Source organism: Anabrus simplex, chromosome 5 (genome assembly GCF_040414725.1).
Source record: "Anabrus simplex isolate iqAnaSimp1 chromosome 5, ASM4041472v1, whole genome shotgun sequence".
Classification (NCBI taxonomy): domain Eukaryota; kingdom Metazoa; phylum Arthropoda; class Insecta; order Orthoptera; family Tettigoniidae; genus Anabrus; species Anabrus simplex.
The window spans coordinates 364,230,973-364,244,733 of NC_090269.1; the positions used below are offsets into that span (position 1 = coordinate 364,230,973).

The 13,761-nt window shown below is 39.6% G+C and overlaps 1 protein-coding gene across 1 annotated transcript in view; it reads right to left on the bottom strand.

Moving 5' to 3' along the window:
- LOC136874919 (cytochrome P450 4C1) overlaps positions 1-13,761 on the bottom strand; it is a 187,906-nt gene that overhangs the window by 55,043 nt on the left and 119,102 nt on the right. Inside the window, exon 6 of the mRNA XM_067148626.2 lies at positions 12,513-12,582. Coding sequence (XP_067004727.2) covers positions 12,513-12,582 — 70 coding nt within the window. The remainder of the gene's footprint in view (positions 1-12,512; positions 12,583-13,761) is intronic.

Sequence of the window (13,761 nt, forward strand, 5' to 3'; positions counted from 1 at the left end):
CCTTATCACCGCTCCCTAGGCCATCCCGTTTCCCTGAATGTACCTCCCTATTACCCTTCCAAACAAATTTCCTAACTTATACGTACCACTGCGGTTTAAATGAAGGCCATCCGAGCGCAGATCTCTATCTCCTACCCACCCATTAGGATCTAGAAATTTCACTCCCAGTTTCCCACATACCCACTCCATAGTCTCATTTAAATCCCCAATCACCCTCCAGTCAGTATCCCTCCTACACAGTATTCCACTAATAACAATCTCCGCTTTCTTAAACTTCACCCTGCTGCATTTACCAGATCCCACACATCTCCAACTATGTTGGTACTTATATCAGCTTGCCTTACGTTGTTGGTACCAACGTGAAACACTACCACATTCTCCTTCCCCTCCTCCCTCTCTTCTACTTTCCTCAACATCTGCCTCAATCTAATTCCTAGATAACATTCTACCCTGGTTCCCTTTCCTCCACACACTTTCCCCACGTGTCTAACGATGGAATCCCCCATGACCAGAGCCTCAACCCTACCCACCTCATTTGATCCCCTCCCCTCCTGGTCAGCCCTATCTTTCCTGATAGCTGCAGAAGCTACTTCCTCCTCCCTTTTCTCCTTCCCATGACCCTGTTCCACCTGTCTTTTCCTATCCTCTACTCTACATTTCCCTTTCCTACCTTTTGCCTTCCTCCTACTTCCACGCATCTCACCAACAGTTCCCTGTCCCTCATCTTCCCTCTGTTGTTCTACCTGGAGTGACTCGTACCGATTTCGCACAGACACCTGTCCTGAATTCTGATCCTGAATAGAGCCCTTGGCCTGCAATCTCCTTCCCCTTAGAACATTAGACCACCTGTCTTCTACAACTCCTCCCTTTCCTTCCCCTCCCTCTTGTACACCTACTGTAACCTGTACATTGTTTGAGGGAGTCCTATCTTCCTTCCTGTCTTCTGTGAGAATCCTAATTATCTCCCTCAAACTTTCCAACTCCTCCCTTACACCCCTCAATGCCTCACCACACCCACAATAAGTACACTCGCGCTCCTTAGCCATTCTTTACGGGGGGGAAATTTTAAATTAAAAAATAAAATAACTTATTTGCAAAAAAAAATGAACGGAGGGATATATTTTCTGGGATTGTACACAACAATAAGGTAATTAATATACGACTACACTACAATACTATTTAGTCGTGCTCTATTTTTTTATCCTACAACCCCTAACAGGATAAAAGCTGCTGTTAATTACTGAATATCGAAAGTAATACACAAGAACTACACAATTCCAAACTGCAATTAAGCCTATCCTAATTTCAACAATATTTTATTAAGAGTTTCTACGGATACCTCTACTACACCAGTACTACACAAATATTTTACAAAATTAAAGTAAGCACACTCAATTCTAATAGGATATTACTCGTATACTACTGTACAGTACACTGCAGTAATTTTTAAACTACTTTCAGACGTATCCTAATTACGATACCGGTACCGTACCGTATGTCACTACTAAGCACAACAGAAATGAAATTTGCAAGAACTACTGTACTCAAAGATTACCAACGAAGCTAAATGCTTAGACAAATTATTATTAGTATTACGGTCTAATAGATATACACGAAAGATAACACACGAATATAGCAGGCAAGATACGGCACTATCTAAATGTACTGTATCTCTACTACAATGTATCTACACTACACTACACTGCGTTTGGTTAAATGCTTAAATATCAAAAGGTTTGCCGTACACGAAGAAAAACACGAATATAACTGGCAAGATACTATCTAATATATTATACCTTATCTTCACTACAATTCTACTGAAATGTGGTTATGTGATTATTACAGCTGGTGGATTACTATTATTTTCCCTACTCCACGGGACGGAGAAAAAAAGTGTCCTTAATTAGGCCTACTGAAAAATACGAGGTTGTCTACAATAATTTCTCAAATATTTCTATCAAAACTACTACTACTACTACTCCAGGGACTTGAACTGCAATTACTGGGATATATGAACTTTATTATTATTAGCTAACCGCTCACAAATACTGAAAGATCGAGGGAACGAAATATAAATTACGGATACTAACTACCTACTCAGAAGTACAAATGAATGCAATACAAGGTCAGCTGATTTTTATTTATATTTACTTGACTACACTACACCCTTTGTTCACGACTGTAGCCAACAATGCAATATTTGAATATGAGGAGCGACAATAATCAATAACAATAGGACTGTTAACTATTACCGTGTAATCTCTTTAACTTCTTTTTAAATGGAAGTTTGCAGGCGTATCGTGTTTCTTAATGTAGTAAATTATATCCTTCGCGATAGTTTGAACGGATATCTATACGAAATACCGGAGAAGTTGCTGCAGAAGTTACGGTACTATTCCTTACGATAATCTGCCTTTGTAAGTACAACTAACGAACCTACAGATATTTACAAATATTTTTAAAGTTAATATTGTTACCTAAAGTATTTCCTAAACCTAAATTCCAAACAAGGTGCACCTAGCTAGCCTACTTAACCTAGAAAACGTAATTTACTGAAGACCAACTGAATTACTTGTTACAAAACTTAAATAATTATTACTACTCCCAATTTCTACCAACAAGCACTAAACACCACTATATAAACAGCACTAAATGAATCAGATATACACAAAATTAAGCTATTTCAATAGGTTTTCACTACTTTATCACTACAATAATGCAAGAGCTCTCTCAACAGCCAACCGTTCTCACAGTTGCACAGTTGTCATTATAAAGGCAGACCCCCTTTCCTACTGCCATTCAAATTATGTTGCCCAAGGTTGATGTTGAAGTCACATTCAAGTAGGCTTCCTTGCCTACTGCCTGTCACAATCGATTCGGGGAGTATTCATTACAAAGTCAAGCACCATTAATACTTCCAGTCACATTCGAGTTGGGCAATTTTCATAATAATTGCAGGCCCCCCGTTTCTTATTGCCATTCACAATCAAGGTGGGGTGTTTTTATTATTATAATGACAGGCTTTCTTGCCTACAACCAGTCACACTTGAATTCTACTGCCATTCAAATTATGTTGTCCAAGGTGGTTGTTAGATTTTCTACATTTTTGGCTGCAGAATTACAACATCACAAGTCTGTCAGGAAAGCTTACACATGAACAGGCCACGTATAACTGGCCATGGTAAAAGCGATAATTCATTAAATCCACACCAGCAACTTTTAAAGACTGCCTCTGATCTTTGTTTATTGTCATTGTGAAGCATAGTTTAACAGGATATTGCAGTTATTTGAATAGGAAGCGATTGTCAGAGGGAATCAAAGGAATGTGGGAAATGAAAACTGTTCCTCCCGCACCTCATCCCGTGAAGATTGTTGATCGATCATGTTACCGCATAAAAACTTCACATGCAGCCTGATGCCATTTTTATTACAGAGTTTAGGAGATATCAGATTCCATAGCAGCATTATAGACTTTCAGACTGAGATTGTGAGGTGGAAAACCTGGTGGATTTAAAGTGAGGTGGAACTCCACAAGGTAGTGGATCATGTTCTCTATCTCCACCATGGAGTACGCAGAATATCTCACCAACTTTGTAGGATGTTTGTCCAATAAAGAATTACCGATTCTTGCTGTGGTGTTGTTCTTAGGTGTGAGAATAGTTCTCTCCTTAATCCAATTTGACCAGCGAGTCAGTACCATACATTAAGTAAGATAGGGAATAGAAAGAACAGGAAGCATCTCTCTTCGTGGACACAACACTGTGAAGTACCGGTACGCTGCCCATAGCAATGAGCTCCATGCTTAACAAATTCTTTTATGGAAATTAAAACAAAATAGAGTCAGCTATGAGAAACAAGGGAAATGTTCATTAGATTTCCTAGTTCTATGAAAACGTTTAAGAAAAGGCTTGGTAAACAACTGGTAGGGAATCCGCCACCTGGGCAAGAGCCCTAAATGCATATCATTGATTGATTGACTGAAGGAGGGAAGGTTACGTGCCAGATGCGACAGTGCCGGATGCGACCAGGCCATTATCGTGCCAATAGCGACCGAGCGGATAAGCATCGTGCCGCATGCGACCCATCAATCACCTACAATTGATCTGCATTAAGGGCTGTCATCAAGTGGCAGATTGCTTATTGTTGTTACTTGCTGTTTTAAGGGGCCTAACATCGGAGGTCATCGGCCCAGATTGCTTATTAGTAACTAACTTGGTCTTTTCTAAAATAAAGGTCTGACACCGTGGTTAGCAGGTTCGAGTGCCGTTGGTCGAAAGAAAATTATAATAAAGTTGCTGGCTTTATGTCTTAGTAACTATTTTTATGGTTTAAGGCAAGCGATTCCAACTGAGGTGCTCCCACAGCCCCGGCCGGCCCCGTCAGCAGCCCTGGTGCTGTGCTATAGCACCGTTGAGGTGGTGGGGGAAGGAGGGGAAGTGACAGAGGCAGAACCACAGGTCGTCAAGTCAGCACGCAGCTTATGAAAACAATATTATTTATGACAGTTCTGTGAACACATAAACACACAATTTATTCTGTACTTACTTTGAGTTTGCTTTAAAATACATTTAGCGTTTAAGTCGATTGCTGACATCGTTTTGCGGCAACTAATTTACCAATAATGGGTACAATCGACTTGGCAGTAGAAATTCTAAGTACAGCCTCTAAGTCCGCATCAGACAGAGAAGTCCTAGTTCTCCATTTATTTAAATTCAGAATTGAAAACATCTGGGTTTCCTTGCCATTTTCAGAGCAACAATAGCCCATGACGTGCTCAAACTGCGCCTTCTAAAGTATTGGGTTCAAGTATCTGTGGGACTGGGAGATAAAATAATTATCTTTGTGGGTTATTTTTTGCAATAGGTGTTATGGCGATGATGGGATAGGAAAAGGCTATGAATGGGAAGGAAGCGGCCGTGGCCTTAATTAAGGAACAGCTCCAGCATTTTCTTGGTTTGAAAATGGGAACCACGGAAAACCATCTTCAGCGCTGCCGACAGTAGGGTTCGAACCCACTATCTCCCGGATGCAAGCTTACAGCTGAGCGCCCCTAACTGCGCCGCTAACTCGCTCGGTATTTTTTCTTAGCAGCACATCTAAGTCTAATTCTAAACAGTTCTTAATAATACAAAACCAAAAACGAAAACAAATCTCCTAAATTGCATGTAAAACAATTCCTAATGAGTAAGTTATTACGTATCTCTAAAAAACTTGGCAATTCCGATTTTAACTTAGCAATTTGTTCGGTTCTTTCTGCGCCAACAATGTCATCATAGGTGGAAACATGTTTATTGTGGTAGTGTCGTCGTACGGTTGAAGACTGTACGCTTAAAATGACATGGCAAATTAAACACTGAGCTTTCCCTTTGGTATTGAGAACAAAATATGAATCCAACCATGAAGGATTAAACAACATTTTTAACGAAGGTGAAACCAACTGCTCCACTGTCTGTTCTATCGAATAGATTCTACTGAGAATGACACACACACACAGAGAATGAGAATGAATGTACAGTCTCTTACGCACACATGCACTGAGGTAGGTGGGGAAGGAGGGGAACGGTGCTGCTGAGTGCAGCGCAGGTGCACCCCAGCCCTAAGTGCTCTAGTTGGAAAGGCCTGGTTTAAGGAGACGCTGAGGTGCCGGCATTTAGCCCCGCAGGACTTATTTTACGTGTCAGTAAATCCACCGACACAAAGCTGACGTATTTGAGCACGTTCAAATACCACCGGACTGAGCCAGGATCGAACCCGCTTAGTTGGAGTCCGAAGACCAGCATCTCAACCATCTGGAGCCGTCTGAGCCACTTAACCTGGATGAAAAAAATAAAACAACACCATCGGAATGTTGGCCGGCAGGGTAAGAAAGTTGCTGGTAGACAGTTTCTAATCACTAGATAGCATGCCAAAAGCCTGGATTCAAATCCAAACCTTTCCGCAGTGTTCAAATGGAGTGAGGGGATATGATGCCGTTGATGATGATTCGGCCATCGAATGGCGACATAAAGCATTGAGCAGACCCCTTGGTATTATTCGAGAGGAGTAGGCTACGTGCCGAAACCGGGTTTCATCTCTCCCTACTACATTATCATAATCCCACATCCAGAAGCGCAGGCTGCCCACGGGAGTCAGGTAGAAAGATCTGCACCAGGCAAGCCAAACACGTCCTCGGACACTCCTGGTACTAATAGGACACGATAAGTAAGTAGGCCTAAGTCGTAAGTAATTTCAGAGAATTATGATCCTTTATTTTTTGCTAGTGACATTACGTCGCACCGACACAGACAGTTCTTAAGGCGATGATGGGGTAGGAAAAGGCTAAGAATGGGAAGGAAGCGGTCCTGGTCTTAATTAAAGTACATCCCCAGCATTTGCCTGGTGTGAAAATGGGAAACCACGGAAAAGCATATTCAGGGCTGCTGACAGTGGGATTCGAACCCACTATCTCCCGGACGCAAGCTCAGGGCCGTGTGTCGCGTCTCTAACCGCATGACCAACTCGCCCGGTGGAAAAAGACGTAAACGCATCACAATGTTTCGTGTTGTAAAACGAGTTTCCCCCAGAAGTGTTATGTAAAGTAGGGGCAGTAGCTGCTTATATGACTTATTGAAATGGCATTGCACTTCGTTTAGCTTACCCTATCTTGGGTGATGACACAACTTATCAAATGACAATTTGCTTGTCAACGCCGGTTGCATCTGGCATGGTTACAGATTATGCGGTCGCTAGTGGCACGGGTCGCATGCGGCACGGTCGCATCTGGCACGCCACCGGAGGGAAGTATTAAGAATAAAAGACGAGGAGATAAGAGGATGTGTATGATGAATAAATGTTACTGTGAGATAGAACATATAAAACATGTCTGATCGTACTTAACGTACTGGGGAAAATATTTTTGAAAGATTTTCTTATATCGGTATATACAATTTTCTTTACGTCTTATTGAGACAGCCAGGTCTTACACCAACAATTGGATAGGAAATGACTAAAAGTGGGAAGGAAGCAACCACGGCCTTAATTAAGGTACAGCCCCAGCATTTGTCTGATGTGAAAATGGGAAACCACGAAAATCTATCTTCAGGGTTGCTAACAGTGGGGTTTGAACCCACTATCTTATGATTGCAAGCTGATAGCTATGTGATCCAAACCACACAGACCCTTGCTTGGTGCATTCCTTGGATAATTAGCTTTTGGCACTAGTGCAACTTTGAAATGTTGCTCTCTTAACACTGGAACATTTAACTGGCCATGGATGAAAACTGGCTGAGGTAAATACTGTAGTGACCTTCATGTACCTTGAGGTTTATTGGCCGTGATACAAAATACCTCTTGAAAAAGAAATGTAAGTGTTTTATCAGATGTTGTTAAGTTAATTCAAGGGATTAGTGCTCTCTTTATTGTCACTTATTATTTCCAAATATTAAACAATTTTCGTACATACTTACTACAATTAGGCCCTGATCTGGTTCTTTTTAGGAGCCGCTGAGAAATGTTCAGATTTATAAGGAGCATAATTATGACTCCAGTTTTTAAATAAGAATATGTGGAGCCAAAACATTAATTCCAAGGAATTCAAGTATTATAATTATATAGGAAACTGAAGTAGCTAGTTTTCATCTTCAGTACTAATGTGTTGAGGCTAGTACCTATATGGTTTTGAACTACCAGGTATAAACCCAATGACTTTCAAATTAATTAAGAATGGCAACTTTTGAGAAAATAATGACAACTTTCACAGAAGTGAATGTTTTGCTACAAATTTCAATCACGATATCATCACGTGATAAAATGTTGGCTTGTAGTTCAATCAAGAAGTAAGTATAAATAACCACCTAATCGATACTTTATTATTGCCTCAGGAAAAATTGAATAAAATTAAAACTTACAGGACATGTTTCGACCACTTAGTGGTCCTCTTCAGCTGTATAAATAAAGAACTGAAAAGAAAAAACATTATAACAATAAGCACAAATAAAAGTTCTTTGGAGACTCCTTTGATAAAAATGGAGGTCATCAGAATAGGACATCTTGCCTCTCGTTCTTGTTTGGAAAAGATGTTTATTCTGCGCTGTCTAGAGGGTCTGTCTTTGAGCGCGACCTGGTGAAGTAACGATGTGATACAGTTTGACAGTTCATGGTAAGCTCTGGAGAGAAGGGAAGTAGAGTTTTATCATCATCTAAAATAACATGTGAGGGAGGAGGGAGATTGGGCTGTGCTTCTGCGATGTCGTGTTTGAATATATCTCTTGTTCGTCTAGTCTGTTTCATGTCTACCCATTCTAAGTATTTGCTAATATTCTCGTATAAGATGTTTTTATGCTCGTTCCTTCCAGATTGTCCCACGTAAGTTATTTTATATTGAGCTTTCAGAAAAAGAAAAAGGATATGTAAAATTCACCTTTAATAACCCGAAGATTTACGAAATCATCAACTTATTCAAGAAACACAATACCAAAGTAGCCTTCTCTACAAACAACAACACGAAACATAGATTCTTTAGTCACAATAAAGCTAATAAACTTAAAGATGACGAATTCCAGGAATCGGGTATTTATAAGCTGACTTGTGCTCAATGTAAAAAAACTTACGTGGGACAATCTGGAAGGAACTTCTTAATTAGATATCAAGAACACGCCAACGCTGAAAAATACAAAAGATTCTCTGCCATGGAATCCCATATGAAAGAGTCCAACCACAAATTCACCAATATAAAACAGGACCTTCAAATTATCTGTATGATAAATAAAGGTAATCTTATGAACAACCTGGAAAACATCCACATCGTTCTTGATAAATTGGAAAACGGTGAAGAGAATCTCAACGAAGACAACGAGCATAAAACCATCTTATACGAGAATATTAGCAAATACTTAGAATGGGTAGACATGAAACAGACTAGAAGAACAAGAGATATATTCAAACACGACATCGCAGAAGCACAGCCCAATATCCCTCCTCCCTCACATGTTATTTTAGATGATGATAAAACTCTACTTCCCTTCTCTCCAGAGCTTACCATGAACTGTCAAACTGTATCACATCGTTACTTCACCAGGTCGCGCTCAAAGACAGACCCTCTAGACAGCGCAGAATAAACATATTTTCCAAACAAGAAGGTGAGGCAAGATGTCCTATTCTGATGACCTCCATTTTTATCAAAGGAGTCTCCAAAGACCTTTTATTTGTGCTTATTGTTATAATGTTTTTTCTTTTCAGTTCTTTATTTATACAGCTGAAGAGGACCACTAAGTGGTCGAAACATGTCCTGTAAGTTTTAATTTTATTCAATTTTGCCTGAGGCAATAATAAAGTATCGATTAGGTGGTTATTTATACTTACTTCTTGATTGAACATCGATACGGTCATGAAATGGACAACTTGTAGTTCAATAACATTTGATCTGTCACCATCTACAAATTATGTGTATGATAAATAAAAGTAATCTTATGAACAACCTGGAAAACATCCACATCGTTCTTGATAAATTGGAAAACGGTGAAGAGAATCTCAACGAAGACAACGAGCATAAAACCATCTTATACGAGAATATTGGCAGATACTTAGTCACTATTACTGATTTCTTACAAAAAAAACAATGAATTTCATTTATTGTTTTGTGGTTTTTCCCATGTATTTTTATTTAAGCAGCATATTTTGAAGAAGGGTCAAAGAGAAGAGTATTTGAAAATACAGTTAAGTTTATAAATAAATAATTGTTTGGAGATAAGCATGTGGCAAACCAGACAAAACATTTATGAAATCTCCACCAAGAACAATAATTTCCCCACCAAAAAGAATAGAATGTCGTCACCTGTGCTAATCAAATATCATCAGCTGCTTTGGAACTTAATTTTAATCCAGACACCATGTTGGCCAAATGGAAAATGAAAAATAGCACATCAGGACATGGGCCCCCATACGCGGGGGCAAGGTGGGGCCACGCCCCCCCTCCCCCTAGCTCTCAGGGAAAGGAAAAAATCTAATATAGTCAGCTGTTTTTCTTTCAAGAAAATGGTTTAAAAATCGGTATTACGTAGAAGTTGTAGGGGATACCGTGTGTGGTATTCTACTGTGGAATAGAAGTCGACATTCGTCTTCCAAAATATTAAAAATACTGCATACCCACAGGTCTAGCCCCCCTACAAACTATCCTATGGGCGCCCATGCATCAGGCTGACACGGGGGATTAACTCACTTTGATAACTACCGGAATGGAAGAAGTTCACAGACTCTGTGTTAAAAGTACAACATGAATAAAGTTAAAATTTCTCCTAAATCACTCAAGCTAACAGATATAGGGAGAGACAATGTGGAGAAGGAAACATTTAAATTTATCTGAAATCACTTCAAGTTAACAAATATATAAGAGGTAGTAAAATTGCAGTGAATAGCTTCTTCTCGGTCAAGTGACTCGCTTTAACACAGGCTGGAAGAAGCCGAAGTACAGCTAATCAAGAAGACGTCGGACTGCATTTATATGCTTAACCCCTTTCACCCCCTCTATCATGCCACACACCCCAATGCTCTAACAGTTCAAGCGGCCTTGACGTACTGGTGATTGCTTTGGCTAATCATAATGCTATATTTTTTATTTAATAATTAAAAGTATACAGCAAGAAAGTTTTATGCTTTTAAAAACACTCTACAAATCTACAGGCCAAAAGCTTTCATCAGAATGCTTTACGATGTCAATAGGTTTGGCTGTTCCCTTAAAATCGCTATAACAAGTACCAGACTAATGTTTTAAATATATAGACTGTTGATTTACAAAGCACATACATACCACACTCTCTCATTTAAATGAATACATACTATCAAAATCCAACCAAAAATATTATTACATGATCATTAAACCATGTATATACCAAACCAGGAACGCTGGTCTGGAGTCCGTACTTGAAGGATATTGAATTTAAAATATGTGCTGTGTGTGAGGATAGCCGACCGCTGCTAGCGAACTTGATGTGAGCTTGCTACTGGCCGGTCAAGGACAAACTGCGCCACTTTGAACATTGCATTCCTTTTATGGTTAATAACTAGCTTAATAAAAATGGTACAATCACTTGAACTACAGAATTGTGTAGCCAGTATTAGAACCTACATAACTAACACAAGTTTTACAAAAATCCGTGAAGGATTGAACGAGTTATTGCAGGTTGAAGTGATAGCTGAATTCTGTGATGCATATGGCAGATTCAGTATAAAAGAAGCCAGGTGACAAACCTTGGCGCAGTATTATCCCATAACCCAGCCATGCCAGTTGGCTGATGGAAGTTCTACAATATGATACTGCCAGTGTTGAAAGTCTGCAGTTGAACTGTCCAAGTTCATCATAATAAGGCGACTAAAATATTTTCTGCCAGTAAGGAATGTTAACTTTGCAGCTCAAATAGTGCAGTCTTAAACTTGTGCTTTTCCAAGTGACATTACATGTCAGGAAACATTCATTCACAATTTTGAATATTGAATTTGAACTTACAGTCAGATATTGAATTCTAATATTAGAACATGTGATTTTGAGCGGAAGCGTAAACCGTCCGACCAACCAACCAACCAACCAACCAACCAACCAACCAACCAACCAACCAACCAACCAACCAACCAACCAACCAACCAACCAACCAACCAACCAACCAACCAACCAACCAACCAACCAACCAACCAACCAACCAACCAACCAACCAACCACTGATCTGCATTTAGGGCAGTCGCCCAGGAGGCAGATTACCTATCTGTTGTTTCTCTAGTCTTTTGTTAAATGATTGCAAAGAAATTGGAATATTGTTTTATATCTCCCTTGTAAGTTCTTCCAATCCCTAACTGTCCTTCTTATAAACAAATATTCGCCCCAATTTGTCCTCTTGTATTCCAGCTTTATCTTCATATTGTGATCTTTCCTACTTTTAAAGACACCACTCAAACTTTTTCGTCTACTAATGTCATTCCACCCCATCTCTCCGCTGACAGCTCGGAATATACCACTTAATAATACCAATATAGTTTGGTCCATTATTAAACATTACAAATTTCCCGGCTAACTCTTTCCTGGTTGCCAGTATTGCACCCCAGTGTGCTATGTTGGACTCATCATTTGGTAAATAGCACACCTACCATGACACATGGCGAGTGTATACCATGGAGGCCACTGCATAGGCTACTTGGTGCCACCAGCAGTGCCAATGCACTATGAGAAACTTTGTCTCATTTAAAAAATTTGATGCCTGGCTGGCCTCCAGATGATAAAGATGTTGATTCCCATAGGGAAGCTGAAATATTTGTTCCCAATGAGTAAATTTATGAGCCCAACTTAGTACACTGGGGCAAAACGCTGGCAACCAGGAATGAGTTAAGTAAAAAATGTATAATGTTCAATAACGGACCAACTATATTGGTATTATTATGTGTTACTGCCACTTTAGATCACGTGAAACAAACAAAAAATAAAAGTTAAAATAACAGGTTAACAAAGCTTATCTATTTTACTGTGTTCTATTTCAAAATATTTTACTTACTCATACACTGCAGACACATATTCAGATTCTCCTCCATCCTGAGCATTGATTGTTGTCCCCATTGCTGTTTCTGGAATTATGATATAACATAGTCAAATACAGATTGAAACAGAGAAAATGTAAAACATACACACGTATATAACAAGGAAATAGTATGTGATTTCTTCCATGTCAGTCTATTTTTCATTGATTTCGGTTGGCACACAAAATATAAACACACAACACATCGTACTGAGAGAGAAATGTCTTCAGTTCATCTTGACGTACGATACGAAAAACACTATGGTGGAAGCAGAAGAAAATGAACGAACACTAGTGAAACAATGAGGACGCGAAAAACACAGAATGATAGAAAATGAACACGGACAGAGATGACACTGGTAGTGTCGTAAAGCACTCAGACACAGATATTGGAGGCTGATACCGCTGCCGCGAGGAGCATCATAATATCCAGTAAAAGAAAAGTTAGATTAAAAAGGCAGTGGGACAGAGGGGGAAGTTACGTGATAGGGGTGGGGAAAAGGTAGGAGATAACAGGAGAGCAGTCATTATTAAGAATAGCCGTGGCAAGAGGAGAAAGGTTGAGGGCTTCTTTAATCGCAGAATGATTGATGGCTAGGGCAGATTGTAAGTATTTGAGACAAAGATCATGGACATGAGTAAGGATGGTGTGGAAAGAATAAAGAGGTTGGAAGTCAGCAGAAGGGGTGTCAAAGGGGAGATGGTATGCAATACGCATAGCATGTCTGTCAAGTTTATGCAAGGTCACGTATTGTTGTCTGTCATCTGTGAGCCAGGTCAATGAACTGTATGTTACGACAGGTCGGATAAAATATTTATAAACTGTGAGGATTTGGGAAGGACGGAGGCCGCACGTTTTACCAGTAAGAATACGCAGGGCTTGAAAGTGTTGAAGGGCACGTTTGTAGACTTGTATTAAATGATGTTTCCAATGAAGGTTGTTCTGGAATTGAATACCAAGGTAGATTAGGGTATTAGTTTCTATTAGTGGAGTATTATACAACGTTAAAAGAACTCGGTGATGGGGTCTAGAGAGGCGGGATTTTTTCCGAAACATAATAAATTGGGTCTTGGTAGGATTAACAGCAATATCCCAGGCGTCGAACCAGGATAACAGGTAAGAGTAACAGTAGTAGGTGTAAGTGCAAGGATAGCCAGATCATCGGCATATTGATAGAGTCTTAAAGGGGGTCGGGATGTGGGATATCATAAGTATACAAAATATATA